Here is a 27,586-nt window from a genome sequence, read left to right on the forward strand (position 1 = left end):
GAAAAACAAAAATATTGGCTTCTTTGTAAAGCAAAAACAATAAATATGATAAATCTCTGGCAAGACTAGTCAAGGAAAAAAGATACAAACAATCTCAGATACAATATAAGCAATACAAAGGGTACCATCCTTACAGATCTGGCACATTAAGTGTACAGGAAAAACACAGTGCTAACAAATTTGAAAGTGTAGACGTAATGGAAAGAGTCATAGGAATATGCAATCTACCAACATTACACAACAGAAAAGCTGAACCTTATTAATAAAAAGAAATTGAATCAGCATCCTATAAAGAAGACACCAGGCCCCAAACAGACTTCATCTATGATTTCTAATAAACATTCAAGGAAGAAGTAATGTAAATGTTATATACAAGCTCTCCCAGAAAACAAGAAAAGAAAGCCAGTTTCCAACTCACTTTATACGGCTAAAACAGCCTTGATATTAAGCCAAAATTTTAAAACAAATCCAGCTGTTAAAAGCAGTCAAACCACATCGTGGCCAGGTTTTTTTTACCCTAGGAAGAGAAGGTTGGCTTAACAATAGGAATCCAATTCATGTAACTGACTACATTCAGAGAATAAAGGCAGAAAAATCATGATTTTTCTCAATAGAGCTTTTTGAAAATTCAAAATTTTATATCATTTATGATTATAAAACTCTTAGCAAATAACAATAGGTGGGAAATTTCTAAATTTAATAAAAATACCATAAAATGCTTAAAGAATACTTTGAAAGCATTCCCAGAGAACAGGAACAAAACAAGAATGCCTACACATGACCTATTCAACATTATACTGGAGGTCCCTGCAAATGTAATTAGGCAAGAAAAAGAAAAGGAGAATAGAAAGACAAATTTGTCATTACTTACAGAAAGTTCAAAAGAATCTACAGATAAATTACTAGACTCTAAAAAAGATTTTTGCAAGGTTGAATAGAAAAAGCAATTTAAAAAGTATCCCCACATATGAACAAAAAATTAAAAACTTAAAAGATATCATTTATGATAGCATCAAAAAGATACAAGATTAACAAAATATATGTATGCAGTATTTCTATGAAGAAAATTATAAGACTTTATTCAAAGATACAATGGAAAGACATTAACTCACCAACAAATGCACTATTATAAAGAATTTGTTCACAGATAAAATACAATCCCAATCAAAATCCTAACAATTTTGTTTTGTTGAAATTCTAAAATTTGTATAAAAGTGCAAAGAACTGATCACAGCCAAAATCTTGAAGAACAAGGTATAAAAAGACTTATTTTACCAAATATCAAGACTTCTAAAAGCTTTAGTAGTTAAGACAGTGTGTTACTGATATATGGGCAAATTGATCAATGGAATAAAAGAGAGCCCAGAAATAGACTCATGTAAATATGAGCATTTCATAGATGACAGAAATGGCATGTTCAACCAACTGAGAAAGATGACTTTTCAAGAAACAAGGGAAAAAAAAAGGACCTGGATACCTACCTAACCCATAAAACAAAATTCAATTTGAGTGGAAGACAAAGCTACACATATTTTAGAACACAGTACAGAAGATATTCATGACCTAAGGAGAGGGAAGTATTTTTTAAATAAGACACAAAAACACCAAAAAATAGAGAAAAAGATGGATACATTTCACTAGGAGCAGAAAGATAAATAACTGTGAGAAGATATTTGAAATAGTTATAACCAAATGATTAAGTAGTCTCAGTATATGAAGGAATTTTATTAACCAAAAAGTCAATAAAATTTTTAAAAATGGGCAAAAGATTTAAACAGCAACTTTGCAAAAAGGGAAAATCCAAATGGTAAATAAATTTGTAGAAAAAATAATCAACCTCATGGAAATGCAAATTAAGCAACGAGGTACCATTACAAGCCTAGATTTTCCAAAGTTTTAAAGTCTAACAGTACCAAATGTGGAACGTTTTAATGCTGCTGGTGAAAGCACTAATTACTTTGGAAAAGTTAGGTATTACCTAGTTAATTTGAAGATATACATATCCTATGACCCACCAATTCCATTGCTGGATGTATTCTCAAGAGATCATACACATGTACAACCTGACATATATACAAGAATGTTTATAGTGGCTTTGTTCAAAATAGCAAAAAAGGAGGAATGATCCAAATGCCTTCATGGAAGAAATACATAGTCGTGGTATGTTAATAATAAACACAGTAACCAAAACTATAGCCATATACATCATCAGGGATGGCACTAAATGTTCAGCAAGTCACAAAAAAGTGACATTTCTATTTATTAAATAGAATTTAATACTTTATTAAATTTTATTAATGTTTACTTCTACCTGTTTAGACAATTTTTAAGGAATGTAGACATCAGTACTACTCGAAGTGTGGTCCCATATTGATCCCATATTGATCAATTGTCATTGGTTGATGGAGAGTTAAGCACATAAAGTGAGCAAACATGCATAAACATCTAGAAATGCTGACAGTAAACTGACAGTGCCAATGCATTCAAGTACATGATTTTGTATTTACAAAAGTATCACTTTATGATGGTTTAGAAATTATGTTTTAAAAAGTGTGAGAACTAGTATACTTAATTGGTAAAAATACAAAGAAAAGATTATTTGCATTACAAGCAGAATATTGGTTTTCTCTCTTGGGGTGATTCAGGAAACTGACCAGGAAAGGATACATAGGAGCTTTCTAAGGTATTGGCAATGTACATTTCTTAACCTGAGCATTGGGTATATGAGTATCTGTTTTATAACTTTATTTCTCATTAAATTGTACATGCTGAATGCTCTCTTCTATATGATTTCACAAATGTAAAAGTGTAAAAATTTGTTATAGACAGTACAATACCAATTTCTTTAAACAATACACAAATATCTATAAAAATAACTGAAATACACCAAAAAGAATGATGAAATTCTGGGTAGACTTTGTTCTTTGAACCATTATTAATCAAATTCTTATGCTGTTGCCTTTTCAAGATAGTAGTGATCATTAGGAATCATCCAGCACTAAAAACAGAGTATGCCAGACCAGTGTCACTTTTGTATCTAAATTTCAGCAAGGAAGCTGATTCCTAATGATAAAAATAGGATAACATCCTTGTATTTTCCTCCAGAATTTGGAAACTCCTGAGATGGAGAAGTTACTCAGGAGATCAAACATCACCTTTATTGTTAGCAAAATTAAAGAATATGTCTTTCAATCTGTAGCAACAGGGACTGGTTAATACCCATATCCCTAAACTGGAGATTAAACCACTCAATTACTGGCATAGTCGCATAACTAGGGCTTCCGCTGTGGGGAGATGATGTAAAACTCCCTAAGAAATAAGTCTTTGGACCTATATATTCTCTTCTTCCTCTAGCACCCTGTAAATATCTTAAGACCCTTAGAGTCCACTCTGCTTCATTACCTGTGTAACATTAGTTGCTCATACAGCTATCCTATCTACACCATCTAGGTTATGTTCCTGGAGGTCAGACTGTCTTATTCATTTTTTTTTTTTGAGACCGAGTCCCCTCTGTCGCCCAGGCTGGACTGCAGCGGTGCAGTCTCGGCTCACTTCAACCTCCGCCTCCCGGGTTCAAGTGATTCTCCTGTCTCAGCCTCCCAAGTAGCTGAGATTACAGGCATGCGCCACCATGCCCCACTATTTTTTGTATTTTTAGTAGAGACAGGGTTTCACCATGTTGGCCAGGCTGAACGCCTAACCTCAGGTGATCTGCCCACCTTGACCTCTAACAGTGCTGGGATTACAGGCATGAGCCACCGTGCCCAGCCGGTTTTATTCATTTTCGAAATTTCTAGCAGACCATTATGTGCATGATAGACATTCAAACACTATCATATTTGTGTCATGTATTGTTCATGTAAGAGCCACATGAATAGAAACCATTGTAAGGACTTTAGGAACTAAACAAAGATCAAGAGACCAGAATTAGACTAATGATAAAAATATAATTACTAAGTGCTTGTATATGCTAGGCACTGATCCTCAGTGTTTAATAAACATCTCATTCTCATTATACCAGATGGCATCACCTTAGCAGCAGATGGAAAACAGAAATATATAGTTAATAAAATCCAAAGTCACACAACCATGACTTGAACTTGGCTGTGACTCCAAAGCCAAAGCACTGAACCGCTACTGAGCTGTAGTGAAATCAAGATAGCTAAGCCTTCAGAGATCTATCCTTAATTGGTTTTTTGTAAGGCAATATTGCATAGTGCTTGAGAAAGAGGGCTCTGGAGCCAGACTGCTACGGTTCATATTCAAACTCTGCTAATATACTGTGTGATATGAGATTTCTTAACCCCTCTATTCCTCAGTTTCCTCATCTGTAAAATGGAAATAATACCTTTATTTCATAGAATCATTGCAAAGATTAAATGTGTCAATACAAATACTCAGCACAGCACCTAGCACAAAGTAGGCATTCAATAAATGTTAACCTATATTTATAGTTATTTCCCTGTTGTTTTTGGAGAATTGTGCCCAGGAACCAGACTGTCCCCTCTGACTACATTATTAAGAAAAACATTGATACAACTGGGTAATATACAAACTGAAGGTAATTTACTTAAAAATTAAGAACTCTTTAGAGCAACTGATGATTTAACTGCTTTTCACCTACACAAACTTTCAGTAAGGAATGCAAAGAGAAGGTTACAAATTAGGCAGTACAGAGGTGGTATTTCTCTTTCACCTTCTTTCTTCGACAGTCCCTCAGATATTTTAATAAAATACCATATAAATAAGCACTCTCATTACAGAACTGTACTCCAGGCTTTAAGTTTATAAGGAGCTTTAGAAAGATTTAAATCCTGACAGAAACAAGTGAAGTCAGTTTGTTGAAAGATTTTTTTTTTTATTCTACAAGAAATTGGTAGGTGCAATCCTGTTGAAATTTCTTTTCAAAAGTAAATGAAAAACCCCTCTGAATTATTTATATATTAATTTAATGTTTTGAAAACAATAGTCATAGGGCCTGCTTTGTCCTATTCAACTATAAATGTTACACATTTACAAACTGAAACAAAAATGCATAGTACAGAGATTTAAATGAAATCTTTGAAAGAATAAATTTGCTTTTCAGTCCACTGTATTTTCAAAATTGATTATCACCAAGCTTGGATGAAAGCTGTGAACCACAAACCATTTGTTTCTTTAATAGAAAAAAGAATGTGTAGATTATTAGCAAAGTAATACCTTAAAATGTATCTTCACATAGTTGAAATTTTAGTATAAACTTGTATATCAAGTTGCTTTCCATTATTTATTCTACTTTAAAAATATATACAACTATGATGTTCAAATATGTATTCTGAGCCATTATGTCCAAACATAAATATTTGGGAAATTCAAACTGCTGCAACAAGTTAGGAAAGGATTAAGGAAAAATGATGAGCTACAAATTATGTAGTTGGAGGAAGAAAAAAAATGTTACTTAGCATTTATGTCTGGATACGTATGTATTTTCTAATTTACATATACATATCCAGTTGAGTATAGACAACCATCAAAATGTAACCAGTTACACAGAGACTAGACTAAGCCCACACTATTTTCTATAACAGGTAACAGTAGTGATTTCAAAAATTTTAATATCTCAATAGTTTCACCAAAAATTATTTGTGGTAATATGCTAATATTCTGAAGTTTTGAGAGGCACAGATTAAATGAGTGCACTATCTATGCCAAACTCAGCAAGTCTATAACTTACTGTTTAATTATGGTATAAGTATCTGAACACAATAGCATAGAGAGGCAACTAGAAAAGGACATTTTACATATGCCCATGCTGATCAATCACATTAACATCAGTGCTTAAAACTTTCAAATTTAAATATAAAGGGACACTTACAAAGCCGCAAGACAACTTCAGTACAAAAACCCAAATTGATAAATCCGCAAAATCTTAAACTTCTTAATCCATTGATAAATATTAAGGAGTAGCTGGTCCTCAAACATCGTAAAACATTAAAGGGTTGAAAACATGTTCACCCTTTGCTATACTGCGGCATCTGAAATTATCAAGCATGACAACTTGAATTTGTTTTGCTCTTCCATGCAAGAAGTATATATATGCATTTTAAGATAGCTTAGAATTAAGAGTTAACTTCTAGTCAGTATTGGTAAGTGACTAGGACGGCTATCCAATCAGTATTCTATGGTATCACATATCAAAGTCTCTACAATATTACAGTCTTGTCTTGTTCAGAACTCATCACTTTTGGGTAGGGAAGAGAGGCATGGCAGAAAAGCAGTTGCAATTAAAAAAAAACAGCAGAAAAGCTTTAAATATCTATATAATTTTGAATCATCTTGTATTCTATCAGATAATACTTGGAACAAAATCTTATTTCAATCAGCTCAATCTCTACAAGTTATAAGATGCAAACACAATGTAAACCCTATAGTCTACAGAATATGCACTATTTAATACTCATTAAATAAAGAAAAGTCAATGAAGATTACCAAATAGGAAACACATAGCATTCTAAATTTTTCAGTCACTTTAGGGTAGCTAACCAGAAACTACAGAAATAAAATATGCAAGACAAAAAAAAGAAAAAAGGAGAGCAACTAACTTTTCAGTGCATCACACCCATGAGGATAAAATGTATGGCACTTATGTGTGAGACTAATACTAACAATTGTTAATTTAAGCTGGGAATGACTCAGACATTAAAGTCATATAAGGGCAAGAGCCAGCCAATTAAAATGTTAAAATTAAACATATCACCTTTTTTCCTTGTAAAAGCACTGAAAATGTAATGAGTACGGGTAACTCACTAAAAATTTTCCTATTGCATTTGCCCCCATTGTAGTGTCTTAAATTATTCTGTAATATTTCTACCTGTTACAAACAGTCTGATATTTAAGGCCTGTATAAACTCTTTTATGCTACTGAAACTACTGTTTTCTTTGTGCTACAAATGCCTTTATGAAAAAATAGCATAGCTGGTTATAAATCATAAACCCCAAAAACAAAAGTCTGACATTTTCTAAGCTAGTGAGAAATAAATTTTACCATTATGTATCAATATTAACTAACATTCCTATGGTAGATTTATTTTTCCTCCATAAAATTGAACAGTGCAGAATAGGGCTTGGGGTACAGTTCATCACATTTGGTTTTCTTATTAACAATTAAAAGGCAAATTTTCTTCCTCCCTAACACATGTAGACATTAAATCTAAGGTTTTTAAAATATCGCCTACCTATAAGAAAAGCAGTCTTAAATGGTTAAAAGGAATCAAAATACCAAAGTTTAGTGTGCGAAGAGTAGATATAAACAACCAAGAACAGAGTAGATCATTGGTGTTGAATATTTAACATGAATAGCCCAAAATGAGTTCCAAAGTTTTTCCACCTTTACAAATAAAAAAAGGTGTCCTTTCCACAGTTTGGGAATATGCATTGTACATCCCTCCCAACAAGTGTATGAGTAAGGATTTAAAAATGTTGCCAATATTAAGTTCTTCAGTACCTAAAATTAATTAGAGGACAGCAATATTACAGTGGCAATGGTGCATCAATTCTCAAAACGTAGTTATGATCCAACACGAGTTGTGGTGGTTCTTTTATCTGAGAAAAAGCTTTTCAAAAGAAATACCTGCCCTATGCTAACCACCAGAAGAATGAGGGCTTCTCCTACTGACCAATAGGCCACTCTTGTATTTAGATCCTCTGCTCGGCTTCGGCCTTGAGCTTCTCTTAAACGGAAATGAGTCTGATAATCGATGACAGACTTCAGAGCTTCGTGAATTGAAACACAGGCGGATTCCATCTGCAGAGAAATATTTTCAGTCAGTATGTGTGATACTTTCTGTAGACTTCATCTATCATATTCAGCTTTTCTTTCAATTTGATCTCAATTCCTCTTTTGACTAACATGCTACTAAAATGGCATTCATTCATACATTTATGCCAGTTGTCCTCGCATGAAACTCCCCTGCTCATTTTCACTGGGACAACTGTTAAGGCTAGAGATCTTATGAAGCAGCTGTTTTCCCCAACTGAGATGTCACAGCCATGGCATCAGTAAGGGGGCAGATGGAACACTAAACTAACAATAGCAGAAATACTTATCAGCTAAGGTTGGTGACTACAGAATTTCCAGCCCAAGTTCTTTAAAGAAGAATTAGGAGGAAGAGAATGGCAGTGAGCTCAGCAATAATGAGAATATAAGTCAAAGCCCAAATATCTATAAAAATAAACAAAGCACAGTACAAAAAAAAGCTGAATTAGTCAAAGTTCTTTGAACTATGTTTAAAACAGCCACAACATCAAATTCATTAGTAACTTTTAAATCCGAAAGGGATGTATCAGAATAGGAATGACTTTTTTTTTTACATTTATCTATTTGTTAAATCAGTCTTTTCCCTCATGCCAATCAACTAAACCAATATGTATGTTCCCAACAGGATGCAAGTTTCAGTTTCACTGTGTAATCAATTTGTGAGCCTTTAGCTGATAACAGCTTGCCTTTTTATACATTTATTATACCATCTGTTTTGAGAAAGGTTAAATGACTAGTTTTTTTGTATACCATGGTTTAATATTTTTCTACTGCTACAAACTTAATCCTACTGGTAAAATATGTTTTATTAATATTTTATGCAACAAGCCTGTATTAACAGTTTTAAAAACAAATCTAAGTTTGTTTTAATTTTAGTTAAGGAATACAGAAAGTAGAAAATAATGTTTAATAAAGTTCTGCCACAGTAAGTATGAAAGGAATAATTATTAAAATATTCTATTAAAAGTGCTTTTAAAAAATGTAAGAAATTATGAGGCCAACAAAGTGCATTAACCTATTAGAAGAGTCAAATATTTTTGTTGTCCTTGCTTTGTTCGGGCCCCTAGGAAAGAAAAATTTGCAAAACTGTGCTAAAATGACTCCTAATTTGTGATGAGGAGCTACAGAGAGATGTGCTTCTAGCATTTCTTCGCTTTCTCTGTATTTTCAAAATGGCATATTGCCCAAGGATTCTTCACCTGGAAAGTACACATAAAGGCAAGGAGTTGACACAAATGCAGAATGTTTAGGAACTCCTTCAAGCCTGTCCATGGGGTATGGGTTAAGAACTACTGGATTAGAAAAAATCACAGAAATTAAATTACATGCATTCTACAACTTTTGAGATGTGACTTTTTTTTTTTTTTTTTTGAGATGCAGTCTCGCTCTGTCACCCAGGCTGGAGTGCAATGGCGCGATCTTGGCTCACTGCAACTTCCACCTCCCAGGTTCAAGCGATTCTCCTGCCTCAGCCTCCTGAGTAGCTGGGATTACAGGTGCACTCCACCACACCCAACTAATTTTTGTATTTTTAGTAGAAACGGGGTTTTACCATGTTAGTCAGGCTGGTCTCGAACTACTGACCTCGTGATCCACCCACCTCGGCCTCCCAAAGTGCTGGGATTACAGGCGTAAACCACCACGCCTGGCCTGATATGTGATTTTTAAAAAACTTTTACAGTGAAAACTTCCATACATATTCAAAAGTATTGAGAAAAGTACAATGAACCCCCACCATGTCAATAAAGATTAACACATGGCTAATCTTGCTTCATCTACATTCCCCACGTATTTTCCCCGATTATTTTTAAAGCAAATCTCAGATATTTTATCACTTCAGCTACAAATACTTTTATACTTTATTTCTAAAAGATAACACTTTTTAAAAACATAACCCCAATAGTATTATAACACATGAAATAATTTAAAACAGTTCCTTAAAGTCAGGAAATAGTGTTCAAATTTCCCCTATTGTTTCAAAATTGGTTTTCAAATAAGAATCCAAGTAAGGTTAACACAATCATTTGGCTGATATAAGTCTTCGTTAATCTTTAGGCTTTCTTCCTTGTTTTTTCTTTTTTCCTTGCCATCTACCCCTATCCTGTGGCATTTCCCACTTCCTGGATTTTGTTGATTGCATTCCCATGTTATTCCTTTATCCTCTGTATTTCTTGTCAACTGGCATTTGGAGCTAGAGACTTGATGGAATTCAGGTGCAATGTTCTGAGTGGGAATGTCTAGTAGTCAGTGTTGTGTACTTCTTACTGCATATTATCATAAGGCACATAATGTCTAGTTAGCTCTCCATTTGTGAATGATCATTCAGTCTGATCCACTCAGTATAAAGTTCCCCATCAGCCTTTTACTTAATGGTTTTAGTAGTGACTGGTGATCACTGCCTACTCTAAATCCATCATTTTATCAACAGGTAAAAAATGGTGAGAGTAAAACTCTTATCATTTATTCTGCATTACTAGCTGGTAATTTTGTTCTGAACTTACTAGCTGGTAATTTTCAATTTTAAAGTATGAAAAGTTGCTTTATAACTATCCCTATTATATGATACATTATCTTTTTGAAAGAAAAATAAGACTGAGAAAAATAAAAAATGTAGCATGGATAAAGACGGGTATGATACTAACTGCTTTATTACCATTCATTTCTTATATTTACCCACTTAGGTTTTTAGAACAAGCCACCTTATACAAGTTAAAATTCATGAAGGAATGGATACAGGTTAAGGTAATGGCCCCAAAGAAATATCATTTTACAAAGCAAGGTGTCCTTGACACAAGACCTTAAAATAAAGAGAACATTTCTAAAATTAAGAGTATTTGAATATATCTTGCTAATTCTAACAACAGGTTTATGAATTAAGGCTTTTACACATTCTTAAAGCTGTTTCTTTCACCATGACTTAGGCCAAGAGACTAAATAGAACCTGGGAACACTAAAATACCAGTTTAAGATTTTAACAAATAAGTGGTAAATAATTCTTTTTCATGCCTAATTGAGTAACTGTTAGATATGATCTAAGCCCATACAGGTTGAGTATCCCTTATCCAAAATGTTTGGGACCAGTAGTGCTTTGAATTTCAGATTTTTTATGATTTTGGAATGTCTACATATACATAATGAGATATCTTTGTGATGGAACCCAGGTCTAGACATGAAATTCATTTATGTTTCATATATGCCTTATACATGCAGCCTTAAGGCAACTGTATATGATATTTTCAATAATGTGTCATGAGATCAGATGTACAATCTTCCACCTGTGTCATCAGGTTGGAGCTAAAAAAAAGTTTTGGATTTTGAAGCATTTTGGATTTTGCCGTATTTGAACTAGAAATAAAACAGTCCTCATCAACCTAACAATAGCTGTTCACTGAGTTTAAATTTTTTACGCTTTCTCTATTTCTCCAAAATAAATCTGAATTTAGCTTTTGTAACTATTTTTGTGAGATGACTTACCATTAATCTTCAATATTTCACCTAAAGTTACAGCACAAGTTACTGTTACAGCAGCTTGAGTAACACTAAGTAATGGTATAAAGGCTATCATATGGTATTATTTATCTACTAATTTAGGCATCATTCTGCTTCCAGTTACACCAGCCTCCTGAGTATGATAGCAACATTCCTTCAGGGATTAAAGAAAATGCTTCAGAAGATTGGAACACTACTCAGCCGTCCCAAACTTCTTTTACCACTATGTTTCTACCTTAGTGATCTTCCTCCTTATTTTAATGCTTCTTTCTCTTTACAATTAAAAGTTCATAAAATCTTTCAACATTATTTTTCACTATAAAAGTCTGAAGTTCTCTGTGAAATGCCTACATGTAAGAATTAAGATAGATTTTGAAGACTGTCAGTCTCAAAATTCCATGCTCATCAGTTAGTGCATGATATTAAAGTATGCTTTTTTCCTCCTTTTAAATATACCAACATTATATTGCTGATTTTTTTATTTACCTGGGTAAGAGCACTGACTCGGTTCTCACTAGGAAACAAAGGTGGGTCTTCTCCAACTTGAAAATCAAAATATACAGTTTTATGTGTGAAAGTAGAAAATTCATTGCTGAAGCAAAATTTGTATGTCCCATTTTTGGAGGCTGTGAAGGTAAAACTATCATACTGTTTCTTCATCTCTTTGTATAACACTTTACCATCAGGATCTTCTAATCGACAATCCACATCATAGTGACCACCAGTAATCACCTGTAAGAGATTAAAAAAAAAAAGAATCACTGTGAAAAGTTTGAAAAATTAATCAGATTTAATCAGATTTCCTATGAAAATGACAATAAGGTAACGGGCAAAGGACTTTTACTATCACTGACAATTTTACATTTTTTAATTTTCACCAGTGGATGGAACTTGGGAGATTTTACTTCAACTAAACTTTACAGAAACTGAACAAGTTTCCTCCAACTTTTATTCGCTTTGAACTAGACAGACAACTGTGCTAATTAATGTAGATCTATTAGATCCCTTAATTCTCCCAGCAACCCTACAATATACTTTTTTCCTTCCATTTGACAGACTGAAAAACTGACGTTAAATAAGCGACCTATTCAAGACTATTCATCTAAGTTAAGTGGGAAAGGCAGAACCTGAACTCCAAAGTCATATTCTTAACCTCTAAGCTTACTGCCTGCAATATTTTCCTTCTGAAAATTTTCTAACCCACTTTCCTATTAGCATCATCCAAGCACACACACAGTGAAGTAACAAGGTAGGCCAATCCTTAGGATTACACCCCATTCATACTTCTATCATAGAACTTAAGCTCATTTTACTGCCAAATTACAAATAGATTGCGTTTATTAAGTTCTTTTATAGTCAGTTATATGGAATTTGATATACATTTTGTTTTGAACTACACTATAAGTTGAGTAATGGAGTGGGCTATTCTAAAAGTATATAATCATTTACAACCTTGTTTTCAGGAGAGACACATAACTGATTAAACAAAATATTGTTGAAACTCTTGTGATTAAAGCAAAAACAAAATAACATGAAGGACAACAAGTCTGTTTATCTAGAAAGCCAGTACTTAATGGCAAACATACTGAATGGAAGCCTGGAGGTAGGTGATATGGGTCTGAACAGAACTGTGGAACTACTTTCAAGGGCTTATGCTTAATCAGTTACAATTCCAGCCATTTGGGTTGTACAGAGGAGGGAGAGATTTTTCCTGCGGTAACTGGATAAGTATTTTAAGAGACAAAAGGGGGAAAGGATTAAAGAGAAAGGCTTCCTTACATGAGAAAGAACTGAGTAGGAAGAAAGAGGGAGTGGAGAGAGGTGAACAGAGTGAACGTATACACTTGTGAAAGAGATGATGAGGAAGAGACACTGGATTGAATGAAGGGTTCCCAAACCACCATGTGATTGGGTAGCACAAGATTATTATTTTCAACCTTGAACTCTCTTGGTTAGCATACTGACATTCTAGGTCAAACTTTGGATTTAAAAGAAGGATCTGTGACCTGTGTGACCTTTCCTCACTTAAGAGAGAAGATGACTAATGAACTATGTTACAGATCATTTTGATAATCAAATGAAAATAATTATGCACTTATAAAACTGTAAAAATATGTAAATGTTAATATACAAATAAAATGTTTTGATATAAAAGTGTTTTATCAATTGGGGATTTACCCATCCCCATCCTCACCAAAAAGTCAGTAACTTTTTCTCCGGGTGAAAATAATAACTTCGTTTTGCTATACTGAATTATACATACTTGACCATTGTATTCTGAATAATCAAACACATACATACAAACCGAATAGCACCAGAACTTATCTTCACCCCACTTCTCTTCCATCAAACTTAAAACAAGTAATTTCACTTAATAGTATCCCTTTAAACCTGTCCAATCACCTACTATTGAAACTGAGGATCGTCCCAAACTAAGTGTCCCTATCTATCCATATGATCACACAAATCTCTCAATCTTTTTGCCCCTCTCAAATTCATCGCATTCCTAAACCACAATCCAGACAGGACTATTGCCACAACTTCCTAAAAGGTCTTCCCACTACCCAATATCTTCTCCCTCGAACTCAGGGTTTCTCAACCTCGGCATTATTCCCATTTTGAGCTGAATAATTCTGTGTTGTAGGAGGCTGTACGGTCCTGTGCACTGTGACACGTTAAGCAGCATACCTGGTCTCTACCTACTAGATGCAGGTAGCTGCCCTTCTCCTAACATGATGCCGAATGTCTCCTGGGAAGAAGGGGTGCCAATCTCCCCATCTTTCCTCATTTCCCATTGAGCAATCACTTAAAAACTTTTTGATAAATACCTGTGGCCTGCAGAAAAATCTAAACCTGTTAACAATGGTATACTATTCACCTGTTCTTCCTCCCAGGTAGCTTCAGAACCTCTTTTATTCACACCCTTACTCGTTCTATGTTCCTAAAATACCAGACTACCAGAAATTCTCTGAACAAGTCTTTGTTTTACATCTGCACTGACAGTGCAGTTCAATAGGCTTTGCTAAAGAAGAATCACAGGGATCAAAATGACAGTGTTTGCAAATCTACAGTTTATTACTGTAGGTTATAATGTTATAAATCTACAGTTTGTAACATTATATGACTATATATGTCTATGTAAGCTCTCTGAGGTCAGAGTCAGTCTCTGGGAGGTAGTATAATAAACTGGTTAAGAATTTAACTTGGGACTGAAAAGAGTCCCAAAAGGAAAAGAATATAAAACATCACGGCCAAAGGCTGTCTCACAGCAAGAGACCTGAAAACATCAGGTGTGGGCTCTTTTGTCTTCCTTTTGTTAGGTCTGTGGCCAGACATATACTCTCTCAGATCTGGAACCACCCAAGTGTGCAAAGAAAACACCCTGGAACCAAGGAACCCAAAATGGAGTCTTGATTGCATTTTTAAATATTTTGCTGGTCACATAGGCATATTCCTGCTATGCAGCTAGTCTCAACAACAGAGCTCTGGGTTGGGGGTGTGGTCTCACCAAGACCAGCAGCAAATCATCAATCTCACTGTTATCAATAAATAATGTTGACAAACTGGTACAAACTGCCCCCAAAGCCCTTGGACTCACAGTCACAAAGCTATTATAATAGCTTTATATTAAAGCTAATAATAATAGTTTTGTGACTATTAATACATATAACTATAGTCACAAAACTATTATTATTCAGTGTATTTCAATGCCATGCACAAATGTTAGCAATATAGCTCAGGCTAATTTCAGGCCTGCTGGAACTGTCATGAACATATCTGCCTAGGGCCCCTTCTTCTCTCCTCTGCCGCCTTGTAGAGCAATGGCTACTTATCTTGAAGACTCCGCTCTAACATCAGCTCCTCAGCTAAATGTCCCCTGATGATCCTTCTGTCTCCTGCCAGCACTATACCTAGTGTGTACCTTTATTGTTGTATTTAACATTTTATGACTATATATGTCTATGTAAGCTCTCTGAGGTCAAAGTCAGTCTCTGGGAGGTAGTATAATAAAGTGGTTAAGAATTTAACTTGGGACTGCATTACTGATTTAGCTACTTCTAAGTTTTATGCCCTTGGATCTTAGCCTATCTAAACCTCAGTTTCATCCCTAAAAAAGGAGTAAGAGCTATAACAATTTCATATTGGGCTTTCCTGAGAACATACCTGAAATGCTTAACATACTGTCTACACATAACAGACGCTAATTTGTTAGCCATTGTAGTAGTATCCTTAGCACTAATCACTGAGTCTGCATACACAAAAATCCAGGAAATGTTTATTAAATTGAGAAAACGTCGGCTTATACTTTTTATCACGATTCCTGCTATCTTCTTTTCTGTCCCCTGGTGCTAATCCATGAAGGTAAGTAAGCCTAAGGGTCATCCTTGGCCTCCCCTCCCTGACCCACTATAGCCAAATCATCACCAAGTCCCGTTGATTCTACCTACTACCTTCTCTCCAATCCTTTCACTTTTCATTTACCCCACTGCTACCACTCTACTCCAAGCCACTATCATTTCTTGTCTAGACCGCCACAATAACCTCCTAATCAGCCTTCCACATCCACTCTGCAACATCTTACCACCACTTCTCTACCTGCACAAGTTATTATTAATGCAGCTACCAAGAATATTCTCGTCATATCACTGAACTGCTTATAACCCTCTGATGGCTTCCTATACTTTCAGGAAAAACAAATCCTTAACATGGTCAGCAAGACACTATCTGGCCTGCCCCTGCTGACCCCCTTGCTCTGGCTCCTTATTCCCAACCATACTGGACCTCTGTCTATGTCCCTGAAATTCTCAGTGTTCACTACTACCACAGGCTGTTCCCCCTCCTCCCTTACCAAGGTGTTCATAGCTCATCCTTTAAAGTTCAGCTTAAAATAATTTTCCAAAGGAAGCCTTCCTTCATGGATCCTACTTACTACTCTTAAGGCACAGTTCTGATGAATGAGCAGATACCAGTTAAGAAAAGCAGGGTGAGAGGGGAATCATGAATGATGGCAGTGACCCTATCTGTTTCGACCACTTCTGTATCACTGGCACCTAGCATTCAATAGCTACTCAAATGTTAAATGCGCCTACCCACCAAAATTGAAAGTCAGTAAAGACTGTTCTAACCAACCGAAGAAACCACATTCTGTTAAAGTTTCTTTTTTATATAATCCCAAAGATCAGAAGGGGCCTCTCATTTATCATAGCAATTCTTTCTACAACTCCCTTGGCAAATGGCCGTTCAACCTGTAATGGAGCTCTTCCAACGACAGGGACCGCATTAACCAACAGTCCTAATATTGGTAAAACTGAAAAGCAATGAAGTTAGACATTGGCAGCACTTCAAATCCAATTAAATTGGAGGTGTGGATTAGAGAGTAGAGGGTTGACACTGGGTACTATAGAGTATAAATGATTTTCTTTAAGGGAATCTTTTAAGGAAGAAAGTTCAATAGGCCTTAAAAATGAGACTGGAAAGACATGCTAAAGGGAGCATTTCTGGAATTCATATATTTTAACATCCCGTCTTAACATCTCTCACCCAAGGTTTATTAGAGTAAAGTCAAATGCTGGGCATCAGCTACCTGGAAGCGATTTTTGAATTAGCCTAAGAACGGGGAAACACGGACAGGAAAGTGCCATCCCTCAAGTTACACCCCCAATCCTGGAGCCGCGAGTTGGGGCCCAGGGACTGCTAGGCCCCTGATACCTGGAACTCCAGGGTGCACTTGGTGCCCTGAGCGATGTCCTCGTAGAAGCACTGCTTGGCGTTGTCAGGAAGCTCGAAGGTGATCTCAGAGGCGCCGCCGGGTCCAGGCACCAGTAGCAGCAGTGCGAGCAGCCTGCACCCCCAACGGCCCGCGACGGCCGCCCAGCGCTGCGCGGACCCCGGCCGCGGCATCCCGAAAAGGCGGCGGCGGCCTCAACCGAGCTGCGAGACGCAGGGTCAGGTCTGCGCGGACTCACCGCGCGCGGCAGGCCTCAGCGAAGGCCGCCCCGCAAAGATACACAGCAGAGCAGGTTCACGCCTGTGGGAGATTCCGGATCAGAGCGACCCTCCGGATTCCTGTGAGGGGCGCAGTAGGGCGCACCTGGGGAGGTGAAAGACAAGACGAAAAGGCCTGAGAGGGTCGGAAGTGGGGATTAGCCTTGGTGGGGGGGAAGGGGCGGAGCCTGAGACACCGGTTCCCGTGACCCGGATGTGTTCTCCTCCGGGGGCAGGCGTTGGAGTGCGTACGTGGAAGCCCGCGAGGCGTTGGCTCTGCCTCCGTCGCAGCCTGAGACGAGGGGCGGGGCCAGAGTCGTGGGCGGAGAGGGGCGAGGCCAGGAAACGGGGCGTGGCGGCCGCCGTGGTTACAGGCGGTTGGCGAGGGTAATTACGCTCCAATCACTGGCTTTTTTTTTTTTTTTGAGACAAGAGTCTCGTCCTGTCACCCAGGCTGGAGTCAGTGGCGCGATCTACGCTCACTGCAACCTCCGCTGGGAACTTAGCGCTGGGGTGCATCTACGGAGTGGTAAAGGGCTCATTTTGCCCTAGGGTGCTAATCTTTGGTGGTAGAGCGCTTTGCAATTTCCAGTTTTCTCATAAGTAATAATAAATATTTGGGGGAAGCAGCTGGGCAAGGAGCGCGAATTCTAAGAGCAGACTGCAGGAGTGCTTAATCCCTGCTTTGCCACGTACTGGCTGTGTGACGTCCGGCCACTTGCTTAAATTCTCTGCCTCAGTCTGTATCTGCAGAATGGAGATAATAACACCTACCATAGAGAATTATTACAAAGTACCAATATTTGGAAAAAGTACCTAGAAGTGGTTGGTACATAGCAAGCACTAGATTAACTTTTGTTAAGTAAATTAAACGTCTTTGAGCATGTCTTATCATCAAGCACTGTGCTGAGCACATTACATATATTATGTCATTCCATCCTTCAAACAACCTCATAAGGTAGGTATTATTATGTCTTTTCATTGATGAGAAAATTGAGGATCAAAAACATTGAGTAACTGCCTATGACCACACCACTGGTTTGTGTTGAAGTGCTTAAAAAATAATAGTATTAATAGGTAATAATAATAGCAGCTAACAGGTGATGATTCTTACAGTGCGTTATACATTTTCTCTTGCATTATACACACGAATTAGATATTCCTTTTTAAATGATTAGATGAGGGTCTAGTCAGCAGAAGATGAGTAGAGGGTTTTATGAAAAGGAAATAGAGGCAGGTAGGAAGCAGTCAAGACAGGGAAGTGAGAGGGTGAGAGTGGGGGTGGGTGAGTAGTGGGGTATGAAGGGAGGGAGATGCAGCACTGCTGTGCAGTCCTCCAGCCACCTGAAGTGCCCAAAGCCTCCACAGTGGGGAAATGAGGGGAGAAGATCTGAAGTCAAGATTCTTAGTTATTGGGAGAGGATCTGGGCGAGGTTGAGCCTTCCTGAGAAATGGGCCAGAAACCGAAGCGTTATTTGTGTTGGTGAGTGGGAAGAAATCTGAATTCGAAAACAGAAAACATGGGCTCTATTTACTAATTCTGTGACCTGGGACAAGTAACATTGGTCTTCTAAATAAACCTCAGTTTCTTCATACATAAAATGGCAATACAAACAAACAGACAAAAAAGGATGAATGAATAAGATTAAAATCACAATGCAATACATTACATACCACTAGACAGGCAAAAATTTTAAGTGTAACAATAACAGATATTGGTCGACTTATAGAGCCACAAAACCTCTTATACACTGCTAGTGAAAAAGTAAATTGGTTAATTAAGTTGGAAAACAATGTGCCATTATCTAATAAAGGAGAATATATGTATACACAGAACACACACACCTATATACAGTGTGTGTGTGTATATATGTATAGCCTGGAATATATAGCCACAGCCTGGAAATTCCACTTTACATATATTTATGGAGTATATGCTTTAGAGCAGTGGTTCTCAAGTGTTGCTCTGAAGACCCCCAGAGGCCTCTTGAAACCCTTTCAGAGGGTATGTAATGATCTGTGTGAAGCTGGGTTTTCATTATATATTTCAACCAAAACAGCATAACAGATTGAATATCAAAGGAAATGAGCACCCAGCTTCTTCCTTAAATCTAGATATGAAATATTTACAAAAATAAGGTCACTCTTCTTGCTAAATTTTTATTTGGAAAATATTTTTATTAAAAGATGTGTTATTTATGTAAATGTGTGCAGTGAGTTGAATTGTGTCCCCCTAAAAAATACATGTCCAAATTTCAACCCCTCCACCCCTGTGAATATGATTTTATTTGGAAATAGGGCTTTTGCAGATGTAATTAAGTTAAGGACCTCAAGATGAGGTCATCCTGGGACTTAGGGTGGGCCCTAAATCTAAAGACTGTTATCCTTATGGTTTGGTTTGGCTGTGTCTCCACCCAAATATCATCTTGAATTGTAGTTCCCATAATCCCCACATGTCATGGAAGGGACCTGGTGGGAGGTAATTGAATCATAGGGGCGGATTTTTCCCATTCATTTGTGTTTCCCATAAAACAGTATTTGTGTTTATAATGCATTATTTGTGTTTATAAACATATAATGCACATATAATGCATTATTCATGTTTATAAACATTGTTCATGTTTTATAACAGGTAGTTAGCTACATGAGATCTCATGGTTTTATAAAGGGCAGTTCCCCTGAACATGCTTTCTTGCCTGCTGCCATGTAAGACGTGCTTTTGCTCTGCCTTCACCTTCCACCATGATTGTGAGGCCTCCCCAGCCATGTGGAACTGCCAATCCATTTAACTTATTTTTCTTTGTAAATTACCCTGTCTTGGGTATTTCTTCATAGCAGTATGAACATGGACTAATACACCTTATAAGAGGAGGGAAGATTTGAGATGCACAGACACAAAGACACAGGGGCAGGGTGGGGGGAGGGGAATGGCATACTGAAGACAAAGATACAGACTGGAATGATATGTTCACAAGTCAAGGAACACCAAGGATTGCCCATTGCTATGGGACACTAGGAGAATGGCTTGGAACACCTTCTCCTTCAGAGCTTCCAGAAGGAATCAACCTTGGCAATACCTTACTTGCAGACTTCTTGACTCTATAGCTCTGAGAGAAAAAATTTCTGCTGTTTCAAGCCATCACATTTGTAGTAATTTGTGACGGGATCCTCAGGAAACTAATGCAACATGTAATGGGTTTATTGTTTATTTTAAATGAATTATCAAATATTTTTAAATGTCCCAGATCTCAATAACCTTTATTGGACATTTTTTAATTTTAAAATTTTTATTTAATCTTTAATTTTTACGATTCTGAGGCCCAGCTGAGCATGGTGGCTCACGCCTGTAATCCTAGCACTTTAGGAGGCTGAGGTGGGAAGATTGCTTGAGCCCAGGCATTCAAGACCAGCCCGGGAAACATAGTGATACCTCCTCTCTATAATAAGTTTTTAAAAATTAGCTGGGCATGGTGGCATATGCCTATAGTCCCAGCTACTTGGAAGGCTAAGGCAGGAGGATCGCCTGAGCCTTGGAGTTTGAGGCTGTAGTGAGCTATGATCACACCACTGCACTTCAGCCTCAGTGACAAAACCAGATCCTGTCTTTTTAAAAAAAAAAAAAAAAAAAAACAAAAAACTGAGGCTAAGAAGTACGAGAATCACTACTTTGAAGAAGCTCATGCACAGGTATACCAGAATACGTATACAAGACTACTAAAATCCAAAGCCTAGTAACAGTCTCAACTGGAAATACCCCAGATATCTATAAATGTAGGTGTATGTAGGTATATTAAAAAAAGGGACATAACATAACAATGAGAATGAACATTATTATAGCTACACAGCACAACACTGGGGAATCTTACAAGCATGAAGCAAAAGAAAGTGGCAGAAAAAAATCAGCATATAAAGGCTGACAACACGCAAAACTGAACAATCCCATTTTCCCTAATATGTGGTGAAGCTATACAAAAAAGCAAGAGAATGATTATCTCAATAGTCAGGAGAGCAGGGAAGGATGGAGTAATAAGTGAGAGGCAACACAGGGTGGGGAAAGTGGGGGGCTTCCTTGGTGCTGGTGATGCTCTTTTTCTTGACATCGGTGGTGGTTACATGTATGGTCACTTTATATTTACTTATTATTATATGGTTTATGTACTTCTCTGCATGTGTGTTATATTTCACAGCAAAAGAAGGAATATTTAGTATACTGGATGCATCAGTAGTTAGTCATTATTGTGAGAAAAACACATCAAAACTTGTAGCTTAAGACAATCTGCATTCATAGTTTACCACACATTAGAGCCCAGGTCAGCTGAGTGGGTCTGGTCTCACCTGGGCTCACTCATCCTCAGTGGTCCACTGGGGATTGGACAGACAGCTTTGCTGATCTTGGCTGGGTTCATTCATATTTTGGCAGGACAACTGGCTATAGGCTGGTCTAGGATGGTGTTGGCTGGGAAAACTGAACTCTTCTCCATGTAGGATTCTCTCATCCTCTAATGGGCTAGCCTGGGATTAGTCATATGATGATCCCAGGATTTCAGGAGAGAGAATGTGAAAGGCCCCTTGAGGGCTAGGCCCAGTACTAGGCCCTGTCACTTCTGTCTCATTCTATTAACCAGAAGTCACAAGGTCAGCCCAGATTCCAGGGATAAGGAAGAGTTATGTCTGTCAGGGTTTCACTAGAGAAGCAGAATCACTGGAAGGCTAAATAAATAAATAAACAAGTACATAGATATCTTTGTATATATGTCTATTATATAGCTGATTAAACAGTGTGTGGGAGGCTGTTCCTTCTGTGTCTGGTGCTAGAGCCTGAAGTCTGAAGATAATGACCATAGTCAAGAAGGAAAGATGAATGTGAAGTGGAAAAATAAAGAGAAACTAGAGCCTGTGAGAATGGGCCATAAGTACAGCCATTTCTCAGTGCCTCCAAGCCCCAACCTTCAGTGACAGGTGAACTGCAGGAAAAGCTGTCTTTCTTCTTCACGGAACTAAACATATACCTGGCCTGGGAGTCAGAAGACTTCAGGCATAAAAAAGAGTATCGCTGCTGCTTCCTTACTTCAGATACACTGACCTTTGTCTATGCAAGGAATAGAATTCTAGGAAACAGTAGCTCCGAAATAGCTAATTTTATATAATACAAATCCACCACAGACACTTTGCAAAGGTGGGTATGGGGCCAGGGAAGAATTTTGTTCATTTTTGCATCCATTCATTCTGCCAGATAAAGACAGAAATTGAACTAAACAAGATTACTGCCCTTGGAGGGTTCATAATCTGGAGAATATGAATTTAATTTTGTTCCAGATTTGTAGTTTTTTTCCTTTACTTCCCTGGATTATTATAAGGATCACAAAGAACATATATGTGAGAAAGCTTTATAAACTACACAAATTAATATAATCTTTATGTAAAGTACACACTTTTACTAAGGACTACAAAGTATTACAAGGAAAAAAAAACCCATAATTTGGTCAGTTTACAGTGAGAACACAGCAATGGGAATTTTGACCCAAACGTAATCTTTGAGACTAGATTGTCTCATATCCCCTACTAATATGTAGGCTTGGGCAAATTACCTAACCTTTCTAATACAGTTTCTTAATCTATAGAACGGGATAATTGTAGGTGGCTGAAAGGACTGAATGAAATAATGAGAAAATGTCTGTACAGCACACAGCACAGTGCTTGAAATACAACAAGGACTCTAATTATTCCACAAAAGGCCATTATTGAAACAAAAACTATCATTTTATTCCTATAGATAAGGGGTTTCCTATTATTTCTGTATGTTAGAATATTAGATTAGGTTAAATAATATTATAACTAACATAAATATAAGATAGAGAAGTTTTAAAGGACAAGGTTTAGGTGGAGGAAAGGCACATAGCCATGACCTCCTTGGTGTCAGCATCAGATGCACATAAGTGAAACTCTGAGATAAAGCATTTGCCGCCCAGAGATGGGGATGCCCTATTTAGGCAGCTCCTGACATAAGGGAGTGAAGACTAGAAATGTCAGCATCTTTACTATTACACCTAGAGCCTACACTCATCATATCTGAATCTGAGATATTCCTGAAAATATTTTGGACAGCAATTTTGGGAAGAGTTAGCCTATATTCTATTTCCTATTGTTTAAATAGGAAAAATAATAATCTATTCCATATTCATGCAAAATATCTAACCAGTTGTCCTAAATATCACCAGCAATACTCTTCAACTTATATAACAACTCAAGTATATCTTCATAATACAGTAATGTGCTGCATAACTATACTTCAGTCAACAACAGACTGAATATATGACAGTGATTCCTCAAGATTATTTTTTAAAAGTTAATGTGTGCATTATAGGAAACTGAAAACACGAGAAGCAAAGAACAAAGTCACCCACAATCACAAGCAGTTTTCTAAGATTATAATACTATATTTTTACTGTACCCTTTCTATGCTTAAATACACAAATACTTGCCATTGTGTTACAGCTGCCTACAGTATGCAACGCAGTCACATGCTGTGCAAGTTGGTAGCCTAGAAGCAATAGTCTACACCATGCAGCCTAGGTGCGTAGTAGGCTATACCATCTGGGTTTGTGTAAGTATACTCTATGAAGTTCACACAACTGTGAAATCACCTAAGGACACATTTTTTAAAATGTGTCTGTCATTAAACAATGCATGACAGTATAAGCATTTAAAGCACTAATTAATTTCCTCAACACATAATGAGCTCATCAATGGTATATTCATATGCAGTACTCAAGGATACTCTACAGTATCAGATATAAATTATGTTTTCCTTCTACACTGCAAAGAACATCCACTGTAATGTAAATAAACAAGGACAGACTATGTTAAAGATACATCATAACACTTAGCAAAATAACTTGATAAAACAAGGCAATTAAGAAATACTTGTTCGGGACCAGCCTAGGCAACATGGTGAAACCCCCTCTCTATAAGAAAAAAATACAAAAATTAGCCAGGTGTGGTGGCACGTGTCTGTGGTCCCAGCTACTCAGGAGGCTGAGGTGGGAGAATTGCTTGAACCTAGGAGGTGGAGGTTTCAGCAGTGAGCCGAGATTGCACCACTGCACTTGAGCCTGAGTGACAGTGAGACCCTGTCTCAAAAAAAAAAAAAAAAAAAGAGAAGGAAGGAAGGAGAAAGAAAAGAAAAGAAAGGAAGGGAAGGAAAAGGAAAGGAAGAAAGGAAAGGAAGGAAAGAAAGGAAATGAAGAAAGGAAGGGAGGGAAGGGAAGGGAGGGGAGGGGAGGGAAGGGGAGGGGAGGGGAGGCAAGGGGAGGGGAAGGGAAAAAATAAAAGAAAGAGAAGAGTTACTTTCTAATTGCCCGGGTGAGATTTGGTAGTGGGAAGAGAGAAAGGGGGCTGTGATCTTGGTAGCAGTTTGGTGATGGGTGAAGTTTGAGGGAGAATGAGCAAATGAAGGAGTTAAGTCATGCAGTACATGCCAGAAGTTTGTTCAGGTCTAAATTTGAGGAGCAGATGAACAGTCTTCTCACCTTGGCACTCAACAGTCAGTCAGTGACTGAGAAGCAAGGCCTGCAGCAATAAGACAAACCCCAATTGCCTTTTGTTAAATAGGCAATCCTTCAGGATGGATAGCATTCCCTTAGCTTGCAGCTATAAAGTTCCTAATAATAGGATTGTACCTGTAAATGTATTTTGGAGTGTGATACTTCTGCTTATGTCATAATCACTGCCATTTATGATATCAGTCCTTTCCTGTGCATGCTCTAAAGTATATTTTAAACATTGGGCACTGAGTATTCAGGATTGCTCTTTTTTTCTTCCTCTTCTGCTGACCAACAGTGATTATTAAGTTGGACAAATTTCAACATATTCCTTAACTATAGACACACACACACACACACATTATAAACCTTGGCAACTTCTGTGATTTTTTGTTTTGAAATTATGACTGCCCCAAAACATTGTTAGTCAGCAACTAATTGCAGAATCGATTTTCTAGAAGATATATTTATTTAATAATATGGAGAAGATGAGATCTATAATGTGCAACCCATTTAAATGATGAAAGCAGGGACTCATCCACTCGGGAAAAGGTTGGAACTAGGTCTGCAGTGTATTCTGCATCCTCTCCTCTAGATATCAAAGATAATATACATGCTTTGGCTGACAGATGCGTGGCAGATTCATTATAGCAGGCTTTGATTCAGAGTTAATTTGCAGAGAAATTGTTTGCAATCTTTAGATGATGAGAATTCAGAAAGTGAAAGATACCTATATTTTTGCCCAGCTCCACAGATTGCTCCATAGTAAAGACTTGTCTGATATCCCTGATATTTAAGAGAAAGCCAAATAAACACATCAATGCATTATTTTGCACAGTTCCTTAATCTGTTTGAGGAGATGAACGCAAAGATATACACAAAGGACACATTTTCAGACCTTTGTGAATTCCCAAATCTATGAGTACTTCTACAGCATATGATTTTTCTTTTTTTTTTTTTCTTTCTTTTTTTGAGATGCAGTCTTGCTCTGTCGCCCAGGCTGGAGTACAGTGGCGTGATCTCGGCTCACTGCAACCTCTGCCTCCCAGACTCAAGTGATTCTCCTGCCTCAGTCTCCTGAGTAGCTGGGATTACAGGTGTGTGCCACTACGCCTGGCTAATTTTTGTATTTTTAGTAGAGATGGGGTTTCACCATGTTGGTCAGGCTGGTCTTGAGCTCCTGACCTCATGATCCGCCCACCTCGGCCTCCCAAAGTTAGCAATTTTGGGAATTACAGGCATGAGCCACTGTGCCCGGCCTATCCCTGATATTTAAGAGAAAGCCAAATAGACACATCAATGCATTATATTTCACAGTTCCTTAATCTGTTTGAAGAGATGGACGCAAAGATATACACAAAGGACACATTTTCAGACCTTTGTGAATTCCCAAATCTATGAGTACTTCTACAGCATATGATTTTTCTACAGCAGGCAATGCATTTGAAATTTAAAAATTAATGTGAAATTTTCAGAGCCTTACTAAGAGTGATTGCCAAATTGATAGTGTATTGAATAGAAAGCAAAACCACAAGGAAACCCTGATGTTGCCCAGTAACACAAATCATATTTGTGTCTCAAGAAAAGAACAAATTGTCAGAAGCCGCTAGTCCTCAAAAGCCACTTACCACTTACCAGTTTCAGTTTCAGCTGAAACTGAAAACACGAAATCTCTGGAAACCAGGAATCCAGGCTACTAGATTGTCAGCTCCTCAGAAACCTCTGTAGTTGGACCATATTGCTCACCTTCCTGCAGAAATTCCTCAACATTATAAAGATTTCAGATTATAAGCATAATATTACGGGGCAATATTTTAAATCCTCACTTAAAATGGAAGTTGAAGACAGTAACAAACACACCACCTTCCTTAAGAAAACCAGTTTTGCATTCTCCAAAATGTAGGGAGCAACATAGAAAGAAGTTTCTCTGTTCAGTATGATGTTGGCTGTGGGTTTGTCATAGATCAATCTCATTATTTTGAGTATGTTTCTTCAATGCCTAAATTCCTAAGGGTTTTTAACAGGAAGGGATATTGAATTTTATCAAAGGCCTTTTCTGCATCTATCGAGATGATTGTGTGATTTTTGTTGCTAATTCTATTTATGTGGTGAATTACATTTATTGATTTGCAAATGTTAAACCAACCTTGCATCCCAGGAATAAAGCCTACTTGATCATAGTTCATAATTTTTTTTTTTTTCTAGAACTGATAAACAACTTCTGTAATGTTTCAGGATACAAAACCAATGCACAAAAATTAGTAACATTTCTGTACACCAATAACGTCCAAGATCAGAGCCAAATAAAGAACACAATCCCATTCAAAATAGCCACACACACAAAATAAAGTATCTAGGAATAAAGCTAACCAGGGAGGTGAAAGAGCTCTACAACAAGAATTAGAGCATCTTAATTAAACTGGCCAAAGGTTTAGTAACAAAACTTTCATTGATTTAGGAGCAGTATCACTGAGTGGAGTTTCCCAAAGTCTAAGTGTCAAAGACAGGTTATACCCCAACTGATGTAGGTGATAGCCACATAGGACGTTCAATATCACTTTATTGCAAAGTGAAGTTTTTCCCACTTCAGTTCTCTTTAAAATCATGAAATAATGATGAGGATTAAGTCTAAATTGGATGTTAAAACAGTCATGGGAATCGGACTGACCAGGATAGAAAATCTGAGATTCTAATGCCTGACAGAATCCTCATAGGCCCTGGGACATTTTGTGAGGGCCAGCAAGTTGGTGTACCTTCATTTGTGAATATGCTGAGT

At 37.2% G+C, this 27,586-nt stretch overlaps 1 protein-coding gene across 2 annotated transcripts in view; it reads right to left on the reverse strand.

Moving 5' to 3' along the window:
* TMED7 (transmembrane p24 trafficking protein 7) overlaps positions 1–17,575 on the reverse strand; it is a 43,614-nt gene extending 26,039 nt beyond the window's left edge. The window contains exons 1-3 of one of the 2 annotated variants that reach the window (XM_063665151.1): positions 16,994–17,492; positions 11,771–12,016; positions 7,656–7,783 (exon numbers count right to left, since the gene is read on the reverse strand). In XM_063665151.1, coding sequence (XP_063521221.1) covers positions 7,656–7,783; positions 11,771–12,016; positions 16,994–17,185 — 566 coding nt within the window. In that variant the 5' untranslated portion in view covers positions 17,186–17,492. Of the gene's footprint in view, positions 1–4,837; positions 7,784–11,770; positions 12,017–16,993 lie in introns of those variants that run through there. The other variant, XM_054488491.2, reaches the window with a different exon arrangement.
* Positions 17,576–27,586: the final 10,011 nt, after the last annotated feature.

This window comes from Pongo pygmaeus, chromosome 4 (genome assembly GCF_028885625.2).
Source record: "Pongo pygmaeus isolate AG05252 chromosome 4, NHGRI_mPonPyg2-v2.0_pri, whole genome shotgun sequence".
Lineage (NCBI taxonomy): Eukaryota > Metazoa > Chordata > Mammalia > Primates > Hominidae > Pongo > Pongo pygmaeus.